The sequence below is a fragment of the Pteropus medius genome, unplaced genomic scaffold (assembly GCF_902729225.1).
Source record: "Pteropus medius unplaced genomic scaffold, Ma_sr-lr_union100, whole genome shotgun sequence".
Taxonomy (NCBI): Eukaryota; Metazoa; Chordata; class Mammalia; order Chiroptera; family Pteropodidae; genus Pteropus; species Pteropus medius.
The window spans coordinates 459,669-485,777 of record NW_024352004.1 but is presented as its reverse complement, the minus strand read 5'-3'; the positions used below and the strand labels follow the sequence as shown (position 1 = coordinate 485,777).

General features: G+C 43.7%; 2 protein-coding genes across 7 annotated transcripts; one reads left to right on the top strand and one right to left on the bottom strand.

The window, feature by feature from the left end:
- Positions 1–152: 152 nt before the first annotated feature.
- G6PC3 (glucose-6-phosphatase catalytic subunit 3) lies at positions 153–6,978 on the bottom strand. 6 transcript variants are annotated; one of them, XM_039846648.1, is made up of 8 exons: positions 6,856–6,978; positions 5,029–5,143; positions 4,148–4,399; positions 2,153–2,259; positions 1,665–1,755; positions 1,364–1,482; positions 1,031–1,172; positions 153–799 (listed from the first exon to the last, which is right to left on the bottom strand). In XM_039846648.1, the coding sequence occupies exons 3-8, from the start codon at positions 4,363–4,365 to the stop codon at positions 436–438; spliced, it is 1,041 nt and encodes a 346-aa protein (XP_039702582.1). In that variant the 5' UTR covers positions 4,366–4,399; positions 5,029–5,143; positions 6,856–6,978; the 3' UTR covers positions 153–435. The 6 variants fall into 6 exon arrangements, with proteins under 6 accessions (XP_039702582.1, XP_039702585.1, XP_039702586.1 ...); XM_039846651.1 differs by having other exon boundaries at positions 5,029–5,146; positions 6,856–6,962; XM_039846652.1 differs by lacking the exon at positions 5,029–5,143 and having other exon boundaries at positions 6,856–6,968.
- On the top strand, positions 6,972–26,109 carry LSM12 (LSM12 homolog). Its single transcript, XM_039846655.1, has 5 exons — positions 6,972–7,226; positions 9,016–9,149; positions 21,759–21,868; positions 23,262–23,388; positions 24,134–26,109. Exons 1-5 carry the CDS (start codon positions 7,103–7,105, stop codon positions 24,224–24,226), a joined length of 588 nt encoding a protein of 195 aa, XP_039702589.1. The 5' UTR covers positions 6,972–7,102; the 3' UTR covers positions 24,227–26,109.

Here is a 26,109-nt window from a genome sequence, read left to right as displayed (position 1 = left end):
CTCAACCGAGTTTACAGCCTTCTCCCTTCTTTTTGACGGCCTCTGTGGAAACAGGGTTGGAGGGAGCGGAGAACAAGCAGCCTGGCCAGGGTTACACTTGCACACATGCAGGCAAGTTCAGCGGAGATGTGCACATAGGCAAAAAAGTCCAGAAGTGTTAAAGGGCTTTATTGGGGCCACTCTGAGCCCCTCACAGTGTTGTAGGAACCCACCAGTCTTGATGTTGACTTTGCTTTTTGTGGACATGGGAGAAAAGGCAGGATGATGACCCGCCTTCCTGGGAGAGAGAAGGCCCTTCTTTGGGGCTAAGACCAGGTACTGGGAGAAGTGGGAAATTCAAGATGAGCAGGGCCTGTTGTGGGACTAGGAGGGCATAGAGCTGCCTCCCGGAGTGTGGAGGTCCCAGGATTTTGGCTTTGTAGGAGGCAACTGAAGTCAAGAAGAACGGATGGGTGGTGCTTCCTGGGCACTGAACATGAGCACCACCCAGGGTACTAGGGCTAGGACCAGGCATGGCCAGAGAGTATATTTGAGAAAATTGAAGATGTAGAAAAGGCTGATCTGAGGCGGGTAGCCCAGCCAATTCAGTGGGCCTAGCAAGCCCATAGCCAGCACAAGGCAGGCTATCTTCTGGCCATTTCCCAGGTATATCCGCCGTACCTGGGCGTAGCAGGGAGAATGCAAGGCGATGCCCAAACCAAGGGCGGCTCCTGAGTCGCGGCTCAGGGAGGCAAAGGGCCGGCTGTCCATGTGCACCCATTCGGGCCGTTCACACCACTTGGAGGCTAGGTTGATTGACCTGTCAGAAGGAAGAGTCTTTTCCAGGAGAGGGTTTCCCTGGAACCCAGAAGGCCAATGGCTCTCACCTGCTCTGGGGCCGACCCCCATGTTCTGCTGAGATCCCAGGACAGTTTATGTTTGTGAAAAGGTAATGTGTCCAAATTTCGCTATAGTGAACCAGAGATCTACCAGCTAGGTACAGGTGAAGCCGGACAGGCCCAGCCTGCCCATGCTTCAAAGTGGAACTTACCATGAAAGATCCAGGCCCAGTGTAAAGAGGGTCCAATAGATGAGGCTGGCACCCAGCAGAAGAGCCAGTGAGGTCAACCCGTAGAAGCTTAGCTCCCGCTCCATAGGTACCCGGGGGGCCATCAGCCAGCCCAGGACAGCACCTAGGGAAGTGGAGTGACAGCAACTTCAAGGAGTTTGGGGATATGAACCCCTCTGAGCAACAGTGCAGCTTGGCAAAACAGAAAGACATAAAGGAGGCCTTGGGGTTGGCTATACAATGGGAAGATCCTAGACTGGTCTTCTCATTGCCAATGGCAACCTCTGGGCCCATCCTGTTGTCTCAGTTGCTCACCAGTTATCAGGCCAGCCAACACCTGGTGAGGGAAATGTGCTAAGAGGAAGATCCGGGACAGGCCAACAGCCAGTAGGAAGGTGCAGTAAGCCAGGCTTGGCATCACCCTCACCCAGCGGCTAAAAAGAAGATATGCAAATGGTTCAGAGGGTATTTGGACACAGCTCAGCTTCCCGTAGCACAAATGCCCAGGGTTCCCAGAACTCCAGCTCCCTGGGTCCCCAAGATGCCTGCTGCTGGGTCTTTTGGGTCCAGGGTACCATCACCCCTGCTCCCTCTGGTGAGCAATGCTCAGGCATACCTGTGGGCCCGACTGGCCACCTGAGAAGAGATGGCTGTCATTATGGGCCAGAGGGCTGCTCCTGTGATCATGCAGTGTCCAGAAGGGCTGCCTGTGGGGGATCCAGAAGCTTGTGGTGAGAGGATGGGGGCAAAACCCAGGTGCTCCTGGTGATAGCTCAACACAGCTACATCCCCCTGGCTGAGAAGAGAGCCTTCTCCCAGCACTAGCCCATAGCTCCTCTGCCCTGATGCCTTCCTTGCTCCTTTCTGAGGCCACTGCTTTGCCCTGTGGCTCTACTCTAAACAAGGTGGGCAGCTAACACACACTAGCATAGTTGCTCTCCCAGAATTCAACGTAGTCTTCCTGGGATTTCTTAAATTACTGTTCCCTGGGCCAGTATGGCTGAGAGGCTGGGCCTCTGGTTGGGCCACTCCAGCTGAAAAGTACTCTGAAATGCTCTCTTGAACTCTAACCACACTGAAGAAGAGAGGTTTGAGACTTCTCACCTGGACCAGTTTCACAAGAAGAGGGGAACTGGTGAACCTGAGCTGGGGCCTGGCTGTAGTATCCAGACTCATGGACCCACCAAAAGGGCCTGTCTCCAAACAGGAACCTAGAAGAACGAACAATTTTAAGATGATGTTAAGTACATGCAGAGAGCCAGGGGGACAGGAGAGGGGCAGACAGACATCTGGAGAGCCTGCATGTGGAGTCAGAAAGGGAGTTCAATTCTGTGTCATTACATTGCCATGGTGTTTTATCTTGAAACAGGAAAAAGCACACTATTTTTTAAAGTGATAAGAAGGTAAGAGATCGTGGTGTGTGTACGCGCATGCATGCTCTGAGATGCTCAGAAGTCCTACTCTTCCCCCTCCCACTGCAGGGCCAGCTCTGCTCTTCTCATCCATAGACAGCCCAGGACCTGGCTCTCTTTCTCTCTCCCTCCCAGACTCTCACTAACCCTCTTGCTTTCCCCTGAATTACCTATACCTAAATTACTTAGGTAAGCCTCTTATGTCTGAAATGTGAATGAGGAATGGATAGAGGAGGCTGAGAAAGAATAAGGAGAACGAAAATTCAAAATCCCATAGCCTAGCAGGTGCTTGACTGGTCCCTGGGAAACCACACACTGTGAAAAGGCTGCTGTGGCCAGAAAGAGGTGGGAGAGCAGAAGAGATGCTGGCAGGAAGCCAAGTGCTGGGGAGGGAGGTACAAAAGGAACTGCCTCTTTCCACCAAAAACTGAGCCTTATTCACGCACTGAGCGCTCAATACATACCTAGCAGATGAATAGGTTTTTGTCAGGAGGGTCATTGAGAGTGTCTACCAGGGGTGGGGGGGGGAGGTGGTCTGATTCTTAGGGGAACAAGACTAAAGAGGGAGGCTCATACAAACTCTGAGGGAGGAGATAACACAATGAACAGTTAGACAAGAAGAAAACTATTGCACAACTGCTTTTCGGTTTACAGTAGGGGTGAAGGCCTTGCAAAACGGTGTGGAAGGGAAGGTAACTCTTATTCCATTTTTCAACAAGTCATTCCAGCCCATTCAAGGATCTCCTATGAGCATCCTTTCTTTCCCCCAGGCTGGAGATCTGGCAGCAGAGGCTGAGGTGAAGAGAGGTGCAGCTACATGCCCAGCAGGAGGCATAGCTCCCTTCTGCACCCAAGAGAACAGGTGGCACAGAGAGATAAGCCCAAGGGCCCCACTCACTTGCCTGGGATTCCTGGCTTCTAAGTCTGTGTGAAGAGCCTATTAGTAAATGAAGGGAAAAGGGAAGAGAGAAAGTGCTCCCTGGAAGGCAATGCTTTAGCTCAGTGCTTTTCACACTTTACTGTACACACGAATTGCCTGGGGTCCTTGTTAAAATGCAGATTTTGATACAGTAGCTCTGCCCCGGGGCCTGAGAGGCTACATTTCGAGGAAGTTTTCAAATGCTTCCTATGCTGCTGGTCATGTTCCGGGGAGCACACCTAAATATGCATGTTTTCTCTGTCCTTAGCAGCTACTGTGAAGCCTGGCAAAAAGCATGCTTCTTAAAAACTATGTCAAGTAAATGAGTGAATAGATGAATGAAAGTGAGTTGAGAAGCAAGGCTTTCAGCTACTTAAGTCACCACAGATGCTTGTTAAAATACAGATTCCCAGCCCCTCCCTTGGAGTTTCTAAAATCAGTGTGTCTGGGATGGAATGGGGTATCTGCATTTTAAACATGCCACTGAAGTGATTTCTGATAAGGCCCTTTTGAGAAACACTGGTCTAATGGATAGGATAGGGACTCTGAGGTCTGAAAACAAGATGCACAAAGATGCTCAAAGGGGAAAAGTCAGGGACCACAGGGTAGAGATGGGAGGTCTTTAAGGCTATGGGTTCACTGGTGGTTGCGGGGTGGGTTGGGGGAGATCCAGGCCCTTGAGGCACCTGCTGAAAGATCAAGGCTTGCATAGGACTCAGGGCCCTTGGAGGTGGGGGAACCGGACGCCGGAGGGCTTCGCTATCTCACCACTTGAAGACGAGGTTGAGCCATTCGGTGATGAGGCTAATCCAGAGCACTGCGACGCCCACACGGCGAGAGGCGTAGTATGCCGCAGGGAAGTAGAACAGAAAAAGGCTCTTGGGATCGCCCAGAAAGGTGACCCAGAGCCACACTTTCTCCAGCCAGGGCAGTTGGTTCTGCAGTGCCTCGGCCATCGCGATGCCCGCGCCTAGAGTGGACTCCATGATGATCCAGGAGCCGCCTGGGCCGGGGCCTGTTCTAGGGCGAAAGCCGAGGAGTTCCGACGACAAGGAAACCAACACCCACTGCCCGCCGAAGCCCACCCTCACGAAACCCAGACCCCGCCTTTTTCACCAGCAGCCGGCGCAAACCCTGCCCTGTGTCCCGCCCTCGGCAGTCCCAGGCTCCCGCGATTTGAGCCCTAGCGGGTACGGTTTCCTCCAGCGCTGTTCTCCGGCCTTCCTCTCTACTGGGCAGCGGAGGGGACAAATCTCTGCGAAGGCGTTTCCACAGAGCCCCACGTGGCCGCCGTTGCTGGCACGTGGGCTTCGGGCGTAGAAACAGCTCTCGCTGCTGTTCCGGGTCAAGGGACGGAATAACCTGAGGAGCCGCGGCGCGCCCAGGGTCCCTCCCTGCTTTACTGCTGCGAAGATGGATGTGTAATCTCTAGGGCCAGGATTCCTTCCAGAGTGGAGTTCTCTACTCCAGTACCGCTACCCTCCAAAGATATTCTAAGATCTCTTGTAGAAGAGAGCTATGGACATCCCTCCTCGGCATTGAAGCGGGACCCTAAATTTGTACACACCGCTGATCAGTCCCGTGCCTTCCTCCCCAAGCCCAAGCCCCTCTATCGCCCGATTTCATCCACAATTGATTTGGAGACTGACCTCTTGCTTTTGAGGGGTCTTCCCTAAAGACGTTCGAATATAGGACAGTCTTAGTCCTACTTCCAGTTCTAAGCTGTCTTGCCCCCTTCTTTGCATCCTCTTGCCTTCCAAAACTCTGCTGGGGCAGATAAACCATGAGATAGTAAGTGCATTGGTATGGGAAGAGGGGAGGCACATACCGCGACAAAATTTGGAATAATCTTATGGAACAACACACAGATAATAGAAATCTCAGCTATTCTAGGCGATGTTCTGTCTAGGGGCAGAGATTAGGGGTGGAGGAGGAGACCAAGTGGCTCCTCAGTTCCTTCCTATCTCAAGCAACTTTGTTCTTGGAGAGAGTTTTCTGATGGGTGAGTGAAAATGAGAATGTAAATCTGGGTTCTTGTTAAGAAATTAATTTCATGAATTAAAAAGGCATGAGGAAGGGAAGCTGGATATAAATCTCATTCTACTTCCTTGCTAAATGTTTTCCAATTTCTCCAAGGAGAAAGCCTACATTTTCTACATCTTTGAAAGTTTGTCCTGGCTCTAGCCAGACAACCTTCACCAGCTTACCCCTACACTTTGTTTCATAATATTTTGGAGCTACTTTATATTCCTTGAAATCATAAAGCTCTCTCCTCTTAGGTGTCCTGGCACATGCTGTTCCCTCTGCCTAGAACATAGCCACTCTCTTTCCCTACCCGTCCTTCAGGTCTCAGATTTTTCACTTCCTCCAGGAAGACTTTCCTAACAGTGCCTGGCAGTTACATATGAAAACCTAAAATCACAATGCCATATAAAAAGTGGAGTGGCAGTTACATACGACTTGTTATCAAGGGCCAGACATGAAAGTTCTCTGAAGAAAACACAAGTATGAGGAAGAAGTAAGTTTATTCCTATTAAATGATAGTACTAATATACAACCAACAGGAAGTTGATGTCTCTTGCAGGGCAAGGAAACACTTTTGAACTTTGTTCAGGTTAAGTAGTGCCAAGGCTGGCCCTCCGCCTCCCTCTGGCCTAGAGAAAGGTCAACCTGTTGCTACACATAAAGCTTCAGAATGTCTATATTGGGGGGGGGGGAGGCGGTAGGTAGGTTTGGGGTGGAAATTGGTGATGATAGGGCTTGAAAAATCATCTGTATAGTACTTACACGTACTGGCGGGGGGGTGTCCCAAACTCTTGACCCAAGGCAACTTTTGTTACTACCACTGCTCTTCACTCCCACCCCTGGCTTTTTAGAGAAGATGGGAGATGGAGAAGCATCTTGAGTTCTAAAGGTGATGGGTGATCATGGAGGAACTACCATTTATTTATTTACTACATGCCATGCATTGATACACTTTCTCTCATTTAACCCTACTTTATGAGGTACTACCTAATATAGTATAGTAGTAAATAGCACTATTTTTGGAAACAGACCAAATCCTTGCTAGTTGTGCGACCCTAGACAAGTTTAGTTTCTCTAAGATTTAGTTTCTTCATCTGTAAAATGAAGATATTGTTTCCTACCTCAAAGTGTTGTTGGATGCTCAATAAGTGTTAATATAGAAGAAATAATGAAATAGGATCAGGTTTAGTAATTTGCTCAGTCATGTAACAGCAAGTAGTAGATTTGGGATTTCGATTCCAGTTTAGCTAATTCTATAGCCAATGTTATTTCCACTACCACTTTGTGACTAGAATAATCATTTTGGGCAAGTTTAATGTTTGGTTTTCTGGGCCTCGGATTCCTCATAAGTAAAATATAGAGTTAATCAAACTCTTGTGTGAAGGTGTACACATAATGGAGAACTGAAACTCCTTCCTCCTTTCCCTTTTCAGTCCACGTAGGTCACTTACCTTTGACTTCTAAAACGAACCCTGCAAGCACGTTACCAAGCGGGCGCAGCTGCACAAACATAATTATTCAGATGCCCCTTCATTTCCTCTTCTTTCCTCTACCACCTTGCCTCCCGCCCCACCCAGCGCCCGGCCACGCCCTGCCGTATGACGTCAGCACGCCCCGTGCGTCGCGTCGCGGCGCTCACTGGGGGCCCGGCTTTCGCCCGCTGCTGCCGCCGCCGCCGGCCGCGGCTGCTCTCCCAAGATGGCGGCTCCTCCGGGCGAGTACTTCAGCGTTGGGAGCCAGGTGTCGTGCCGGACGTGCCAGGAGCAGCGGCTGCAGGGCGAGGTGGTAGCCTTTGACTACCAGTCCAAAATGCTGGCTTTAAGTATCCTTCCCTGCGCGGAGCCCGAGGCCGGGCCGGCGTGTATATGTGGTGGTGGGGGGGTGGGGGACGACGGCGGCGGCTGGGGCCCTCTCCGGGCCTAGGGGCGACCGGCCACCGCGGCTCCCGGAGCGCATGCGCATGGCTCTGGACTCCCCTCCCCCTCTCGCGGGTCCCTAGGTCTGCTTTGGGGATCCTGTTTCCCACCCCAGTGGGACCTGGGCCCCAGGCGAAGGCCGGTGGGTGGAAGGGGGCTTGACACGCGGATGGCTTTTCGAGGGGAACGGTATGAAACAGGACAGTGATCAGGAGAGGGGGTGGTCGTGGGAGAGGGGGTGGTCGTGGGAGAGGGTTGGGGGATTGGAGCCCGGATGGTAGGGGGAGTGGAGTAAGGAACTGCTAGTAGGGAGGGCAAGGGTATGGAGTTTAGGAGCGGGTGTCTACTGATGGGATTTGGTTCAAGGAAGGGCGGTGGGGTGGTGACCAAATGGGCCTCGCCTGTTTTTGGGGAGAGTAACTGAGAGTAACTGAGCAGAGTTTTATCTGAACTGGGGATAGGGGCTTGTTTTGCTGCTTCGTGTGTATGCGTGATGCCATTAGAGGTGGGGAATGCTGAATTTTAGGTTTCTCAGTCATTTGAAAATTGCTGTTGGGGGATGTTTGCATTGGAGACCTGGTCTAGAGAAAGGACCACGTTTTTCAGGGGCTTATGTAGGGATGTGCGGGTTACAGGTGAAGCAGTAAGTTATCTTCTCTTGCCCAGCCCAGCACATGGAGTTCTGAGTTTTCCATAGAAGTAGCCTCCCATTTTGAAAGTGACAGTGTCCAACAGAATGGAAAAGGTGGCCTACTTCTTTGGGGTGGAAATGATTTCTGAATTATTCCAGGAAACTCAAATCTTGGAAACAAAATGCTTGTTGGTTGTAATAATTGTGCCACCCCTTCCTTTTTTTTTTTTGAGCCACAGGTGGGTTTATTTGGATTTTTTTTTTTTTTTTTTTTGAGGAGAAATCCTTTATGGCATCTTTCAAAAGAAGTTTCCTAATGAGTCTGCTGCAGTTGAGTGGCAAGTATTTTAATCTACTACTTGTAGATTTTTAGTTTAGGAAGATGTCCTCTGAAACTGATTACCAGCGAGAACAATTGCTTTTTTTTATACTACAAGAATTCATATCTAGACCAAATAAAACCTTTTACAGTAGTGGTTTAGTTGGTAGGGTTTGGGAATGAGGAATTACTCTGCTTTTAATTGACACAGTGTGCTTTTAATAAGTGGTTGGAGAATGAGTGAAGGAATGAATGAGTTAACTAACTGGATTACCTTGAGTGAGCTGCTTTTCCAGTGCTGTAATTTTCTCTTGCAAAATGGGAAATTTCAAATCTGAGAAAGTGAAAAGAGCACTGTACAAATGAAGGCAGTATTACACCAAGAGCATAAAGCACTGCTTCTCCTGTGTTCATTAGTTTTAAGATATACAGTAGACGTGAGGCATTAAAACTGCATTGCGCCTCTCCATAAAACTGATAGAAGGTGATAAATCCTTTTGAGGCTTCTAGTTTTGGATCATATATGGCTTTGAAAAGCTTGAGATCTTTTGGTTATGGGGTCAAGCGGGAGGAAGGTGACAGGCAGAGATTTCCAGAGGAGAGTTGTGATTCTTGTGAGGCTCTCCTGTCCTGCTCATGGCACACCTTTTACACAAGCCTTGTGTGAATTCTGTTTTCCATGCCCCTTTTGGGATGTGTTATTGTCTGCTTGCCCCTATTTTCCTTAACTTTATTTTCTCACCAGAATGTCCCTCTTCCAGTGGAAAGCCCAACCATGCAGACATCTTGCTCATAAACTTACAGTATGTTTCAGACGTGGAAATAATTAATGACCGAACAGAAACCCCTCCTCCCCTAGCTTCACTCAATGTTAGTAAGGTAAGGACTTGAGGGCAGTTCTGGCTCTCCAAAATGGTGGGAAAATTCTCATTGACTCTTGGTGATATATACATTGTCCATTGTTTATTATCCATCATTGACTTAAAATAGCTTGTTCTGTTATTGTTTTAAAAAAACATGTTAGTTTAGTTTTATTCCTGGATATCTTCAGAAGATTTTAAGAACATCTTAATGCTCAAATAGAGAACTAGAGTTGAGAACTTTTTGCTTTTGTCCTTTGTGAAAGACGGCTTTTTTTTTTAAACCTGAAGTCCATATGTGAACTTCTGGTGTTGGTGGGGTTGAGAAGGGGTGTTGCTTGTGAACCTCCTGAAATTGTGCATGCGTGTATACATAAATACATGTTTCTCCTGGGTGAAGATATGAAGTATTTTTCAGATTCTCAGGGATTCATGACCAACAAAAATTTGAAAACCATTGCCTTAGAGCTTCATTTTGGTCTTTATGTTTGAAATATGAGGTCTAACAAAATTAGAGGTTTAGAATGTTTTAATCTTAGATGTATAAATTGATCTCTGGGAACCCCCAAATCACTTTTTTGACTCTTCAGTTCTGTCAGCCAAAGTTTATGTTGATAACAGTAATACTCCAAGCCTGTTGTAGCCTTTGCTGTCCCCTGTACTTGGAACTTTCTTACTTCCAAAATAACTGTAGCCTTATCCATCAGGACTTAGTTAAATGGCACATCTTCTAAGAAGTCATCTTTGATTACCTAGGCTAAAGTAATTTTTTCCCATTATTCTTTCTTACAATATCTTACCCTTTGAGCTAAGGAGACATAACATTTATAGTCCAACCTGGGACATTTGTGAGAGTAAAGAGGATTGCTTTTGTTTTATACTGGGACAAGTATAGATCAGTGAGTCCTGAGCAAGTTAATAGCCTTTTTGTAATTATAATTGTATATCATTTGTTTTTGGAGTTGCTTTTCTGTCTCATCAAACTTCGTTTTGTGAGGATGGGAACCACATATGTTTTGTTCACCACCGCATATACAGAGCTTTGCACAGAGTAGGTGCTTAATAAATATTTGTTGAATGAGTAAGTTAGGCCTTCAGTTTTAGTAGCAGCTGCTTTTCCTTAAGTCTCTGGAATTAGCGTGGTGGAAGTTGTTCCCTCTGGGGGAGTCTTATAATGTATATTCTCTTGCCTCTCTTGGGAATGTGGTGTGTTTGCTACAATTGAGCAGAGCAAGAAAACACTCTAGCAGTGAAACAATAGAGGATAACTGAGGCTAGCAGAATATAAGTTACCTTAGATCTGGAGCTCTCTTCCTTCCAGATTCCAGGGAAATACCACATATTTTTTTAGTGATGGCTGAGGACAGATTTGGAAGGGTCTTGGGTTTCATATTGCATGCAAAACACCCCATCCTTAGAAACAAAGATTTTTGAAATCCCAGCTTTGTCACATACCTCCTACTAGAGTATAGGAACTCTGGGTGGTCTTCTATTAGCTGAAGAGATTTTAAAAGATTCAAGTGAAATAGTTTATTCCTAGTATGTTGAGAGAAATAGGCTCTAAGTTATTCTTTGGTGTTTATAGGGCATGAGAAGTTTGTCACTAAATACCTGGATCATTGGCGAGTAGTAGAGTAATGATTATATGAAAGAGTTGATGTTCTTAAATTTAAAAGATACTGATTTCTGCTCATAATCAACAAATACCACCATTTATCTGAGACGGCTTGGAGTGGTATGGGTGGGATTGCTAAGAAGCAGTTCTCTTATATTTGACTTCAAATACAAATAGTTCACGGTTAGTTTGCACATTATTCTTGCCTTTAGGGTTATGCTTTCTGTTGATCAGGTTTATTTATTTTTTCTGTCCACTGGTCAGTTTTAGTTATTTACTAGCATTGTTGTAAACTAGTAGTTTACCCATTCATTCAAGAAAGTAGTAGGAAGTAATAGGGGAATACCAGAAATCTTTACTTTTCTTTGTAGCCTGTTTGCCAAGTCTTGAAAAAGGTTTGCTGGGAAGAGGAGTCAGAACTGAAAACTAAAATTAGATTGGAGGGCTATCTTTGGATTTCTTTCTAATTTTTTCATTTGTAGATATGTTTATAAGTAAGCAATATTAGCTTTCCCTTGAAACTAACCTTTGAAGATGCTTTGTGATTCCTCTTTGGATTCAGTTAGAATTAAAAGAGCCTGCTAGTGTTAGTGAAAACAGCTAGTCCAGGCAGCTATTTACAAGTTGCTTAAATGACATGGAAAGTTCATCTCATTTAAGAGCGTGGACTTAGGGTTTTTTAAGATGGAGGATTATTTAAGCATGTTAGAAGGGAACTAAAGTGCCCTGAGATCCGTGAAAGAAAACTCTTGATGCTCACAGTCTAGGGGAGTGCTACCTGTGACCTTCACTTCCAGTGGAAGATACCATCATATGTTGGGTCATCTTGCTTACGTAGTAAGTGCTCTGTTTAATTAAACTTGTTGATATAAACTATATATTTGTTTACTCCAACCCAGCAGGAAATGGAAGAGAAGGCCTTTTAAAGGAAATACTAAATTCCAGCCCAACTAGAGAAGGTATGAACTAGAAATTGGAGATGAGCCCGTTTTGCTTTCTATTGGCAGTTCACTGCAGGCTAAGAAGTCCTATGTCTATCCACAGCAGTGGGATGTAAGAGGAAGCTTGGAAGAGGACAGTGGAGTTGCAGAAGGTGGAAGTTTTGAATATCATTTTATCTTCTCCACAGTAGCATTATGTACCCTTTTAAAGTGTTCTGATTTTCCTTACTGTAAGACAGAAGCATTTAAATAAAAGTAAAAAAGCACACCAAAGCCAATCGTAAGTGAGATTCAGTTTATTCACTATGGTTCTTATTAGTTTATCATGAGGAAAGCTTAAATATTGCTTGAGGATGAGAGCCCTAGGATCTGCATGGTGGGGTGAGGTAAGGTGTTTCTTAACAAGTTCCTTTGAATTGACTCCACATCTTGTTCTGTGGGGATAAAGGTTTCCCATGGGTTAGTAGTGCTCTCAGGAGATGATTCAGGGCCTGTCAGTATTAATAAGGTTCTCTCTTATGTAGCATTATCAAACATTTACTGAAAATCTGTTTTGTGCAAGGTATTGTGGTACGCTGTGCTGGAGACCATACCTTAATTGTTCTAGTTCTTCACAGTTTATAAAGAGCTTCGACACATCTCATTTCATTTTCACAGCCACGTTGTGTGATCTTTAGAGTATATTTTTCTTTTAGCTTAACAGATGAGAAAACAGTCTTATCTATTTAAGTGACTTGTAGGTTATATGACTAGTAGTGTGGGAACTAATATTTTCACGTGCCACCCTCTGAACTAGCAATTAGTAGACATCTTTTAATCCTAACAATAGTTCTTATGGTGTGGGTACTATCACTGTCTTATAGAAGAGTAAACTGAGGCTCATAGAGGATGAATCACTAGCTTAAGGCCAAATAACCAATAAGTGATAAAACTGGGATTTGAACTCAGGTCTGATGTTTTGACAGCAAAGTCCCATGTTTTTTCTACTTGCTGTGCGTGCTAAGCCTAAGTTTATAGAGTAGTTTGGTGAAATGAATCGTATCAAAATATCTATAATCCTAAGTAATGTTTCTAAGTAAAGAGAAACGTGTGTTGTGTAGTCAGGAGCAGTGTGGTCTAGTAGAAAGAACATAGTAACCAAGCAGATAAGTCTTTAAAATCATTTCTCTGCCACCTAACCTTACCAAGCATCAGTTTCCTCACTGTTAAAATGGGATAATGTTGGTATGTATCTTATAGTGATATAAGGATTAGACTTGGCAGTTGTTAATTTTGTTCTCCTGTATCAGCTATGTGTAGCCAACTGATGTTCCTTGAATTATAGCATAAGAAGCAACATGGGGGAAGGGAGGCAACATGACAAAGGGAAGGCAGCCAAGAAAATTGATGCTGTTATTATGTCAGTCTCTCTTGGCATTGGATCTGACATTTGTTCAGATATCAGAACTCACCAGCCCAAGATTGGGGAAAATCAAAGTTGTATTGGACGCCATCAATATGTAACAACTTAAAATTAAAAGATGTTTTTAAGAAACCTCTTGTTGGTGTCCAGAATTAACTTGAATTTCCAGGGCAGTGTTATCAGGTGGCATAGTTAACACTTGCCTGTGAACTAGAGGTTAGATGAGTAGTCACAGAATTTAGAAGGCTGTGTTTCCAATCTCTGAGTCTCTCAGGAAAGAACTCAGTGACATAGCCAAGGCAAGTGTATATATTCATTTGTTCAGATAAATAAATGCAGCCAGTGCATTGAATGAGATGTAAGTCTTATCACTTTGCTGAGTTGGAGAGAACTCTAGAGGAGATATTTGTGTGTTTTTGGGGGGAGACAGGAAAAGAAAGCATAGAAAAGTGAAATTTACAGATAAGCCGTTCACTACTGACTGATTTGTCAGCTTCTTGAATCTCCTTTTACCTGTTTATATCTTACTAACAAGCAGTGAATGATCAAATGGAACCAGGAAGCGATTCAAAGAGTATATCATTAGTTCCTGGTAATGAAGAATGAGTTGACTGCCTTAGGATAAAAATGGTATTTGGAGATTGGTCAGTGGGTAGAGGGACCTATTAAGGCTGAGAAAGTGGAAGAGTCACAAAGTCGACTTTAAAAACTGACGTCAGTGCTTACTTTTAGGTATGATGTCACACTGAGGGAAGTATTGACTTAGTTTTTGTTTTGAGTTCCACCAGTTTCAGAGCTAAAATTTAGCTAACCATATGACTTTCTGGCAATTTGAGAGTTAATCCTCAAGTATGAGTAAATTCCTGGGGGAGTCTATAGCCATTGCATTGTGGCCTATGTTCATGGACCTATCATTTTAGCCAGGCCCTTGACCGTATCTTGACCCTAATGTGTTGAGGTCTGGAGTTAACACCAAGTAAAATCAGATGACCTGGCCTCCCTGTGTTTAGGTATGTGTATATTGGTAGGAGGTTGAAAATGTTCATGTTATGTGTAAATGTGGGAAGAGAAATAACTGCTTGTCTAGTGAAAGCAAGGCTTTGTCAGATAAAATTTTTCTGGTTTCTAGGAGCTGTATATAACCTGTTGGCTCACTTGATTGGAATATATTGTTAAGGCCACAGTCCCTGGTTAAGAGTCCACCAGTAAGTTTTGCACCTGGCTCTGAGCAGACATCTGTTTCCTCAGAGAAGTGTTATGAAGATACCAGTGAGGGTCAGGGGGTAGGGGTGAAGAGGAAGAGCCCATCACTGCTGAGTAATGGGGCATGTTAAGTAGTAGTGGTATTAGATATAGTCAGAGAGGTAGAGTGACTGCCATTTTAAAAATCGCCAGGCTTTTGAAGGAGGTCACATTCAGTGGCATTCAAACTTTGGGGTTAACCTGACAGCCATGATGGGGGGTGCAGTGCTCCAGGTTAGGGCTCATGGCTCAGTTCAGGCTATAGTATATGGCAACCAACTGACTCAATGGGGCTCTCATTAGGTCAAGGGTTTAGTTCTGAAGGGGGCTTTCTTGACATAGAGGTCTGGGGAGGATAGCTGTCTACCTGAAAAGACTTAAGCCCAAGTACTCTGCCCAAGTACTCTGGCAGAGTAATGCCATAGGTGTATTGCAGCCATCTCTGCATTCTTCTTTGTTGGAGATAATTCAAAATAAAGACTTTACTGGTGGGTCAGTGGTGATATCTCTTCTAGTGTTAAGAAAGGGGAATTCTAACTAGTCTAATTTTCCTGGCACGGAACAGGGGTGTGTCGGGGAAATGGTGCAGTTCTAGCACTGTAATTTTGAGACTAGCTTAGGTAAATACCAGATACTACCCTGAAGAGTGAAGCAGATTTTACCTGAACTAGAAAAGTGAAGGATCTACATACTACGCCAAGTTAACAGTGTGGTATGGTAGAATGTGGAGAGAATGTTTGAAGAACTGTAAATTATTCATTTACAGCTGGGATGCTAATGAATTGTGTGACCTTATATTAGTCACTTAACCTCTAGGAACTGTTAGGTCTATGAACCACTAATAGTCAAAGTTTCTTTTTTATCCATCTTTCCTTTCACTTCCCCTGCCTTCTAGGTGCTGGAGATGTCAGGATGATTAAGATACTGCCTTTGCCCTCAAGAATCTCATGTTTGTTGGGAGTAGTGAGGTGCAGCAGCATTTATCTTAGTGATAACGGTATGGTGGGATCAGTGTTAACGGAGGTATGAGCAAGGTGCTATGATAGCATAGAGCAGGGACAGCAAACTTTTTCTGTAAAGATCCTGATAGTAAATATTTTAGGCTTTGTGGGCTATAGATTCTCTGGCACAACTACTCAACTTTGCCTTTGTAGCAAAAACAACCATAGATAATATGTAAACAAATGGGCATGGTCGTTCCAATAAAACTGAACTAAAACAGGTTGTTGGCTGAATTTGACTCACAGGCTGTAGTTTGCCAACCCTTGGCATAGAATAGTGAACATTTTAGGGAAGGCTCAGATGTTGCAGTGGGGTAGGGTCTTAAAGAATAAATGGTAATTAATTAGATAAAGGGAGAGAAGTTAAATGGAATCAAGCTGATTTGGAAGGTGCTCAATTTGTCCATCTCTGCAATTTAGAAACTTTTACTCTTCTGTCAATGAGCTAATGGAGGTTGTTCTAAAAAGAGAGGGAAAGAACTAGTTAAGTGCCAATATTGATGTTAAGTGCTTTACACGTACAGTTGATCCTTGAACAACGTGGAGGTTAGGGACACTGACCTCCCTTGAAGTTGAAAATCCTAATATAACTATAGCAGCCCTCCACTTATGCGGATTCCCAACCGCAGAGTTGACCCTTGAACAATGAGGGTCAGTTGAAAAAATCTGTGTATTAGTGGACCACGCAGTTCAAACTTGTGTTGTTCAAGGATCAACTGTATATCTTACTGAACGCCAACAATAACCTTTTATGGTAAACAATAACCTTTCATGGTAGGCCCCAGACGAATGGACCGAGGCTCAAGATAGGTTATGAATCTTGCTCAGGTTCATGTAGCTCATGAGTGTTAGGGAGGGATTTTAGCTGGAATCTCTTTTTTAGAGGCATGGTGGCTCTTCTATTTTACTTTGTTCTCTGCTTGCTTCAGGGCTCAAGAAAGAATAGCACATGGCTCTTTCACTATCATTGAATAAAATCAACTCTTTATTTCATAAGTGGGGCCCCCATTTTGGCACACAAAGTTAAAGGCATTTCCCAATATATTATTCCAGTTATACTTTGGAAGATAGTCTGTATAGGACTTACAGCCTCTCTGGCAGCTCTTATAGAAACCAGAAGGGAGAGCATTGAGCTCATTGGCTAAAGAAAGGTTGGATTATGTGGATTTTTCTGGAATGGCCCACAAGCCACCTTCTCTGCTAATAATGATGATGTTACAATAATAATGTTAACAACTAGTGTTTGTACAGTGCTTTATACAGCTCACCTAGTGTTTTTACCCATGTTATCACCCTAAATCCTCACAGCCCTGTGTGAGATGACTCATTTGAGTGTATACTGTCAGAGGTAGGTTGTTAAGGTCAGATTTCAGCTTATATCTCAGTCAGTTTTCTGTGATGGAGCCATGTGGAGATTATACAGCAGTACTGGTTTCAGGGTCTCAGGGCTAGGAAATTACTCTATTGGTGTCCAGGAGGTTTTATTGTCTGTTATAGCTATGAATACAGTTAATGATGTAATTACAGATAACGAAAACTGGCATAGATAAAATTTTGCCTATAGTGTGTACTGACTGTGACTAGAGACCGGTCTGTATTGTATAGCAGCAATATGATGGTTTGACAAGTATGTCAAAGTCTGGAGATTGAGGTGGTGCCATGCCCCTGGATTTGCAGGGTATTTTTCATCATAGCTCAAAGTGCTCAACGTATCTTAACATTCAAGTGCAAGAGATGCTTGACTTACCTTCTCTAGTCTTGGCACATCAGAAAATGACGGGTCCAGGGAATACCTATAATTATTGACCTGAAATGCTCCCTCACACAATATCTGAGTTACCTTTAACAAAAGAAATGAAGGATGTCCTTGAGATTTTGGATGAGGCCAGGGGTCCTTTTCAGAAAAGAGAGGCCCTTCAATGAAAGGTAGACAATTGTATTCTGTACTGGGGACGTTGATGGAAAAACAGTTCTTTTAGAACTGCAGTGCAAGTTTAAGAACACAGGCTCTGGGAGCAGACTGGGTTCAAATCCAGACTCTCCTCCCACTTCTGGCTTGGTAAACTTGAGCAAGTTTCTCAACTGTGCCTTAGTTTCTCCATCTATTAAGTAGGAATAATTTTAGTCCCTATTTCATTGGATTGTTGTGCAGATTAAATGTTTAATACATGTAAAGTGTGTAGCTTGGTGCTGAGCATGGAGTAAATGCTTGCTCAACAAGAGTTTAGCTCTTATAATAGTGTTCACTACCAGGCCTCTTTGGCTCTGTGGTTCAGGTGTTTGATTCATGTGTTACAATATGTATTCTAGGATACCAGTCCAAGTGTGATGCTCTGTTTTTTGAGTTCCCAGTTATCCAAAGTCGTAAAGAACAGTATTTTATTAGAAACTTTCAGGCAGGAGCTTTCAGCTAGGGAATAGGAAGACTTGGGGATATTGATATTTGGGAGAAATATTTTCGAGAGATTGCTTGTTGCTAAAAATGAGGGCTTTCCAAGAGCACACCTCAGAATTGAAACAGCAGGAGCAAGCATGGGCCTTAGAATGACAGTTGTTCTTGGGTGCTCTGTCTACCATCCTTCAGCCTCCACCAGGCCTTGCAGGCAGCACTGGCAAAGGGCAGCAGTTGCAGTGTTTCTTAACCCCTTTGAAGTCAGCTAGTTGGAAGGCCCAAATACACAGGGAAGACAAACTGAGCTCATTGGAGTTATTAGGTCACATCCAGCAGGTTCGTCTCTGGGCTCTGCTTTCCTTGTTGTATCAGCTGTCACAGCCTGCTGAATACTTGCAGTAAGACTTCCTCTGGATTCCTCACAGCACCTGTGCTTTCCTGGTCTATGTGTGTGGAAATAAGATGGCCTAGCTGGTGACTAACAAAATGAAATGCATATTATTTGTAATTTATCATTGTGGCTGCTTGCTCTTCATGTCACTGAGTGCAGGAAGAGATATGTGTCATTGGTGTTCATTAATTCATTCAAGGGGTAGCCAGCAGCAGGCATGACTAGAAGAAGCCTTTTAATATTGATGTGCTTTGGTATCAAGTTCATGCACTTTTCTCCATTACCCACATTAAGGTGCTGTATATAAAATGGCCACAGGAGGAAGCACAGGTTAGTAGACTAGGAATAACTGTTTTCACTGGGAAACATACAAAATTAAAGAAGAGGCAGCTAAGCACAGGTTGTCTTGTGCAGTCATTTCAATTAAGCCACATGTACATGAGTGAAAAATATTTGTAGGTTTGTGTTTCTGTTTGCCTGAATCCTGTGTGCTTTTAAAGTTTGTGCCTTTAATAGTCTATGAGATTCTAAACAGTTAGTGCCTCAGTTTTTATTGGAAGGGGCCAGTGGCTTGCATGTTTGCATTGAAAATGGATGTATGGTGATAGTCATTGAATTTTTAAAATTGCAGTCCTGATGACCCTCCCAAGCTTAAAAGGTACACCCTATACCTTCTCTACTAAGGGCAGCTTTTATTGGTTCCCTCTGGTGGTTTAACAATTACTATAAAGTTATTAACTTGAAATAACTGGACCATTTATAGATATGCATTAGTTTACAGAAAAACATGTGGAAAAATTTGATCTGTATAACAGCTACCTCGAGGGTAGAGTGATAGTCACTTACTTTACAAAAGGAGGCTTATCCACATTTTTCGTCAGTTTTAAGGAACATTCCTAAAAAGAACAAGGTAATCCCTCCCCTCTCACCCTCAATTTTGAGAAGAAACACTTTTAGATTCTTGTTGATGGGGTCCTCCTTGGGAGTAATTTACCCCTTTTTTACAACTTCCTAGTGAAAGCAGATCTGCTGCTGAATATCATATTTAAATATTTTTCAGATTGCCATGAAAATGCAGTCTGTAAACTGATAACGGTAGGTTTCACAGTTTGCATTAAGTCCAGACCCTCAAAGCACAATTATAGGTACAGGTAGAGTATAGTTGAGGATATTGGGGCAAATTGAAACACAGTTAGCTTACACTGATGCCTGCTGACTTTTCCGGGGCTCTCATATCATTTAGCATTTGGGATCTGTTTGCACTATGAGTCGAAAGGGAGAATCATCTATTCTCCTTTGCTTTCAGAGCCTTTAGAAGAGATTATACAACTGGTATTTTTGGGGGGGCTAGGGGTGCATTTTGAAATCATTGTTCCATAACCATTGCGTTGCTGTTATTCAGGCTGTTCAAACTAATCACTTTTGGCTGAGATTTATATTCATTTTATTTTGCTTCTGGCAAAATTCAAAAGTGGCTCCTCTTCTAGCCTTTTCCCCCACTTCTTCTAGCTTAATTTGTGAGTTCCATTCTTGTACTTCCTGCATAGATGCCTGATTTCCCTGAGCCAACTCTTCTCTCTTACCAAATGGGTGATGTTATGTTTTTAACCTACTGTGTAGGTGACAAGGATATTTCACTCCTAGTACCCAGACTATCTAGTCAACACAAGCTTTACAAACGCAGCTTTGTCTGACCCAGTATTGGGAGATGTTTTTGGTTTTCAAGGATAAACATTTTTAAAAAGACCTAAAAATGAGGCCTTCCTGCATGCTCATGGGGTAGACATCTGCCTGACCACCATTTGCTTCCCAGGAGCTCTGCAGGAGCTTGGTTAATCCAGGAAGCTCTCCTGCCCTCCAGTTTTCCTTCTTTTCTTAGAGACTTCAGATTTCCTACAGGGTTGTTGGGAAAGTGAGACTCACGGAAATTCCTTATTACCAGGGTTTTCTTGGTGACTGAGTAAGCTTTGCTTGTTGCCACTTAAAATCTACCACCAGTAGTTCTCTTTCCATAGAAACAGCTTTCCAGCCACGAGTCTTTCTTGCTGCAGTTGGAATTGCCAGTGATTGGAGGAATGCTTTCAGCCCTATACATTTATTTCTTTGGTATTTATTTCTCTGTGAAGTTATCACCTGGTGGGGCCAGATGGCAAAACTGAGCTTGAAAAATTATTTATTTACTTCTGCTATCTGTCTCTCTCCTTGTCCTGGGGATATGTGAAAAAGGAGCTCTGGCTTCAAATCACTGCATCTTGACCTTTCCTTCCCCCTTAATCTGGGAAGACTGAAATGAAAGTGGGTATGAACTTTCTCATCTGTGCTTAGATCCCCTTCTCCCTCAGTCAGTTTCTGAAACTCAGAGGCAGAGATGAAACTCCCCTGTTCCCCATAACCCACTAACCTCTTTTTTTCATCTTCATGGTCAAACCCATAGCTTAATAAAGCACTTTATTTTGCCAGCAAACAGTTAGATACATTGTTGACTTTCCTCCCTTCAAAACAATATTTGGTTTATGGTTTGAAGGGTCACTATTAAAGCAGAATAGAAATGTTTAAGAATTCCAAGCATCTAGGTGCTTTGGGAATGTGTTGGAGGTATGATCTCTTTGTTTTTAAGGAGCTGGCGTTTGGGGACAAATTGTTTGTATGTATGTCTTTAGTGTGCTGCAGCATCAGTATATTAAGGTGTTCATGGGTCTGAAAATCTCCCGATCATTTGTTTGACTTTCAGACGTATTATCTGTCTTTTGTTGGTTTTAACCATCTTGTCCAGCCTATTCGTTTTGTTTTACATTCAAACAAATTTGCACTTCTGAAGTCTCTAGGAACCAATAGTATGGGATTACTGTTTGGAATGGGATCAAATATGTATTAGAGGGGCAACAGGGATTGACAGACCCCACTCCTGTTGGGAGGGATTTCCTAGATTTTAGTAGAATTTCTTTCGATTAATTTGTGATTGTTCCACTAGAGGGCAGTTAAAGAGCAGGCTTGAAGTAGAATGCAGACCATTCCTTTTTCTAAAGAGCTGGATAGCTCTTCATCTCAAGTTGAAGGTGGACAATATCTATGGTTAGATTTACTTACATCTTGGCTCCCTGTGTGTGCATAGATAATGGTGCTAGAAAGGTAGTCTTTAGAGCTGCAAATTCTGGCTTATGAAGGTGCAATAGATAGTAATTTCTAACTGAGACTCTAGCACGTGAGCTGATAAAAATTCTTAATTCTTCCTATATTTGTATTACTTTTTATCACTGTTTCATCAAGTAGCTCCCCAGTCACATTTTATCACATTGTTCTCTATTTTCTTTCTAGCATTTAGTACTGTATAAATTACCTTATTTTTGTTTTTGTTTATAATCTATCTCCCCTACCCCCCATTCAGAGCTGTATCTGTAGCTTAGCACAGTGAATGTCTGGCACATGGTAGGCATACAATAAATATTGGAAGGAAAGAATGTTTGCCAGGAGTAGCAGTAACTTTTCAGGTATATTGTGTGTTTTTGTTTCACTTTTGATCTCTGAGAAAACTGACTCTACCCAAACCAGTTTTTTCTGGCCTCCTTTCCTCAACTTAGGTCCTGACTGTTGGAAAGTATGAAGGTAAATGCTTTTCTGAGTCTCTTTCCTCTCCCCCACCCTAGCTTGCCAGCAAAGCACGGACAGAGAAGGAGGAGAAGCTGAGCCAGGCCTATGCAATCAGCGCTGGTGTCTCCCTAGAGGGCCAGCAGCTCTTCCAGACCATTCACAAGACGTGAGTTGGGGGATTATAGGGGGCACCTTGTCCTGGGGGTGATACTGCCTGGCTGTGCTCTCTGGTGGCTGACTCTTGGGTAGTCGTGTTCCTGAAAGTCACCAGGGAAGCTGGGTAGTGTGTTGGCAGTATCTTGGCATCTAGCAATGCAGGTGCTTGTTGCCTTTCCATATAGAAGAATGGTGTAAACGTGGACACGTCTTTTCTGGGCTTCAGTTTCTCAGTTTCTGCATCTATAAGACTTAGTTTTGGATTAGGTTATCCCTAAGGATCCCTTCCAGACCTAGTATTCCATAATTTAGAACTAGTGATTTCTTTGTCTTTTGTTATTTTGATCTTGTACCTTTCTCTAAAAGCTTAGGCAGTTTTCTTAAATGAAAGTTATATCTATTCAGTCTTCCCAGTTGTAAATTGGGATAAACATAGGGAGTTAGGGAGAGCAGAAGGCCACCTTATTACCACCTCTTAAAAGACGTTTTGTCACACCAGAAGTCATTTGACTCTCCACTAGCTCCTAGTTGCTGAAAAACTGAAACATTTGACAGTCCTTCCCCTCCTCCCCCTTGCCTTCTGTTACCCTATTTAACCACCTGGGTCTGGTGCACAGATGGCAGCTGGCATCAGAGCTGTTAAGAGGCCTTGATGTGAGTATCTGAGCATTTACAGGTATGTGAAGGAACTCTCTTAGTATTAGTTGCCTTGGGTTTTCCCAAGTGTGAACTGGAATGGGTTTTCCCAGTTTGGCAAGTGGGAAACTGTCTGATAATTGAGAGGGGCCAGTTTGAGGAACAGCTTCCGTTTCAGGTGGTGGAAAGACTACAGATCACAGTATGATGCGGAATTTATTCTCCTCTCTTTCTAAAGGTGCCAGTTTCCCCCTAAGCCAAAGGTTGGCAAACTACCGCCATTGGACCAATTCAGCTTAGTTTGTATATTATTTGTGGCTGCTTTTGTGCTACAGCAGCAGAGTTCCATGGTTGTGACAGAGATTGAATGGCCTGTAAGTTTAAAACATTTGCTGTCTGACCTTTATATAAAAAGTTTGCCAACCTCTGCCCGGGGCTGCTACTTAAGTTGAAGCTAGTGGTCTCAACCTAGCTGTTTTTTTGTAACTCAGTTTGGTTTGGACTTCTGAGGCTGGCACCAAGTTTTCTGTGGTTTTCCAGGTCCCTAATGCTTCAGAGAAACTCTTCTGGGCCCTCCTCAGAGTAAATGTGCATCAGTTTTATTGCTTTTTATAGCCAGTGGTGCCCAGGAAATGTTTCTTGGCTGCTACTCTCTCTGGGCTGCTGGCAGCTAGTTGTCGCCTGAGTGGGAGCTGGGAGCTTGGGGTCAGCAAGAGGTGTGGGATGCCCACAAGAGGTAACTTTTACCTACTGTCTTCTCCTTCCAGCATTAAAGACTGTAAATGGCAAGAAAAAAACATTGTAGTCATGGAAGAAGTTGTTATTACACCCCCATATCAAGTGGAAAACTGTAAAGGCAAAGAGGGGAGTGCACTGAGCCATGTACGCAAAATAGTAAGTAAAGGAGCCGTGAAACTTTAGGGGAGAGGGCGATTCCTCGGCCTTCACGCTCCAGCATCAGGGCAGGACAGTGAGCTGCAATCCCTGTCTCTTCTGACACAGCCAATCTGCTTCCCTGCAATGTGGTGCTCTGCAGCTGTGGCGGGGACACTCGTGCGGGGGTGGAACCACTGGGCAGTGTGGAATAAAGCGAGTGGTCAGCTGCAGTGTGGTCTTTTTGGAATTAGCAAGACCATTCTGTGGTTTTGGACTTGAAAAGTTCCTTGCATCCCAGGTCGGATTCTTCTCAGGAAGGGTTGATTAGTATAAATTAGTTATCACTGGTGCCTCTGACCCTGCATGTCATCTGACTTTTTAGGTTGCGTTGCAGCATTTATAAACAAACAGTACTGAAAGATCAACATTGTGGATGTAAAAAGTTTAAGACTATATAATTCCCTGCCAGCTTTCCATTCTGTACTTGTGTGAAGAGGGGTCATAATAATCTCTTGAATTTCTGTTTTAGTTTATAGAGTTATCTTATTTTAGCCAGTCTTAGCTGAAGCTGCAAAAAATGTGGCTGAAATAAGAGGCCCCCAACCTGCCTTGTTGGAAAAGCCAACAGACAGCAAGGGCAAAGGCGCCTGAATAGTCTGTGGGCTGGTTGGCAGGATGGGGCTATCTAAGCCTGGAGTGGACTGTTTGAGAGACCTTGAGTGCCCATCTCCGTTTCTGACCTAGGCTGACTGGTCTCTTTCAGGTTGAAAAACATTTTAGAGACGTGGAAAGCCAAAAGATACTGCAGCGTTCACAAGCCCAGCAACCACAGAAGGAGGCTGCCCTGTCATCCTGAGTCCACACACACGGAGGACTCTTCCAGCATCCAGCCAAGAGGCGATGGTGGTGGCTTCAGCGGAGGCAGGCCGGGGGAGGGAAGGGATCCTATATTTTCTGTTGGCTCTTGTTAACAAAGGGTCAGCATTTCCAAATCTTAGACTTGAACAAACAAAACACCCAACAAAAAGAACAAGAGAATAATTTAAAAGTTGAATCGTTACTTGACTAACAGACTTTGGTCCACCATGTCCTTTTCACAGCCCCCTTCTGGAACAGTCAGTCACCTTGTTAATTTTATTTTCGAAAATTTCTGTCTCTACCCTTCCACCTCTGACTTTTCTTTCCTAGTCTGTCCCTGCCATTCTGTTTTTATAAGTGGCTACACTTGCCTTCTGAATGATTGAAAGAAACTTTTACATCTTCTCTTCCAAAATAAAAGTAACAAGCTGACTGTGATACTTAAGTTGAGACTAGAGCAGCAGACAGAGGTCTCACTTTAAATTTTTCTCTTTTTTTTTCTTTTTTTCTTTTTTTGCACAGGGCATGGCTTGAATTAGTTTTATTTTTCTTAACTTTAAATATATATATGAAAATATATATTAAAATGTTCTCTAAATATTTTCTGCTTCTTGCAGGTCTCTTTTTACTAGATCATGGCCGCTCTTCCCACCTCATCCCTCCAAAAATAAAAATGTATTGTTCTCCCCACTACCCATAGCCAGGCAATTAACTTGACTTAGTTCACAGCAAGAATCTCCTGCAGTGCTTTGTAGAGCCAGTGTATGCAGATGGGAGTTGGCTTTGAGGGTTCCTGCTGGCTTTTTAATCTTTCTGTGTGTACCAGTCCCACATTTAACCTGAACCTCAGGATTCTCCCTCAGCCTTTTGTTTAATTTCATGGTACTAGAAGAACTTCCTCACTATTCCTGTCTCCTAGATGGGAGAGTCAGTTGCCCTTTCTCCTGTGCCCTCTGCAGGAAGAACTCTTGCATGACACATCTCAACTCCTCTTCGAGGGATGATTTTCTTTCATCAGAAACCTGGACTCCACCTATCCTAACCTTTCTTTGTCTGTATTCAAAGTCATTAGCCCAGGAGAAAGCTTGGGTGACCTATAGTTTCATTTCTGTCAACCTCCTGCTCTTATGCCTTTCCCTGTCCCCCTTAAATTTTACAAGCTTTGACAGTTTGTATGTGCTCAGCTGATGGGCAGAAAACCTGGAAAGAATTTCTGGACTTTAGCTCACCAGTTTGTCTGGTTTGAATAACCTGCTGAGAGCTAAAACTAGCACCTGTTACCCATCCTTCTGGGCAGTCCAGTAGGGCAGAGTGTGCCACCATCTGAATATTGGGCATTGAGTGAGATGTGGGTAATGGAGCTTCGGGGATGGGGTAGGATTAACTACTATTTTTTTGGCCATGATCTCTTTCCCCTTCCTTTTTTTTTTTTAATTAAATAAATGGATCAAAATTAAATAATTCAAGCCCTGCCTTCAAAACAATTTTTTTTTTTTTTTTTTTTTTTTTTTAGTATTGTTTAGCAAAAACAATAAAAACCCAAATTTTTTTAACCATCACTCATGTCTCAGGTTTGTGCGTGTGCTTCAGAGGCCCTGGATGGAGGGAATCTGAAAGTATGTCTTAAGTTTGACCTTTTTCTTTAGATTCTTTGCTTTCTACTCTTTACCATCTCTTTCCACCCTTTGAGAACATCCAGAAATGTGGTATAAAGTGTATAACTTAAGGGCGTCCAAGGTTGGGAGTTGTGTCTAAGTGGTGTCGGAGAATAAAGGGGCTGGGTACATGCATAAGACCATTTGTTACAGGACTTTTTAGAGGAAAAAGAGAGAAGACTGAGAAGTAAACTTTCCTATCTACCTGCCATTAGCCAGAACTTGA

What these genes read in the sequence shown, in the direction of transcription:
- LSM12 (XM_039846655.1), top strand. Translation starts at nt 7,103, where the DNA reads ATGGCGGCTCCTCCGGGCGAGTACTTCAGCGTTGGGAGCCAGGTGTCG. An exon ending in CTTCACTCAATGTTAGTAAG is followed by an intron (nt 9,150 to 21,758) that starts GTAAGGACTTGA and finishes CCCCCACCCTAG; the next exon opens with CTTGCCAGCAAAGCACGGAC. An exon ending in TGAGCCATGTACGCAAAATA is followed by an intron (nt 23,389 to 24,133) that starts GTAAGTAAAGGA and finishes GGTCTCTTTCAG; the next exon opens with GTTGAAAAACATTTTAGAGA.
- G6PC3 (XM_039846648.1), bottom strand. Translation starts at nt 4,365, where the DNA reads ATGGAGTCCACTCTAGGCGCGGGCATCGCGATGGCCGAGGCACTGCAG. An exon ending in GTGGCCAGTCGGGCCCACAG is followed by an intron (nt 1,483 to 1,664) that starts GTATGCCTGAGC and finishes TCTTCTTTTTAG; the next exon opens with CCGCTGGGTGAGGGTGATGC. An exon ending in CTGGGCCTGGATCTTTCATG is followed by an intron (nt 800 to 1,030) that starts GTAAGTTCCACT and finishes TCCTTCTGACAG; the next exon opens with GTCAATCAACCTAGCCTCCA.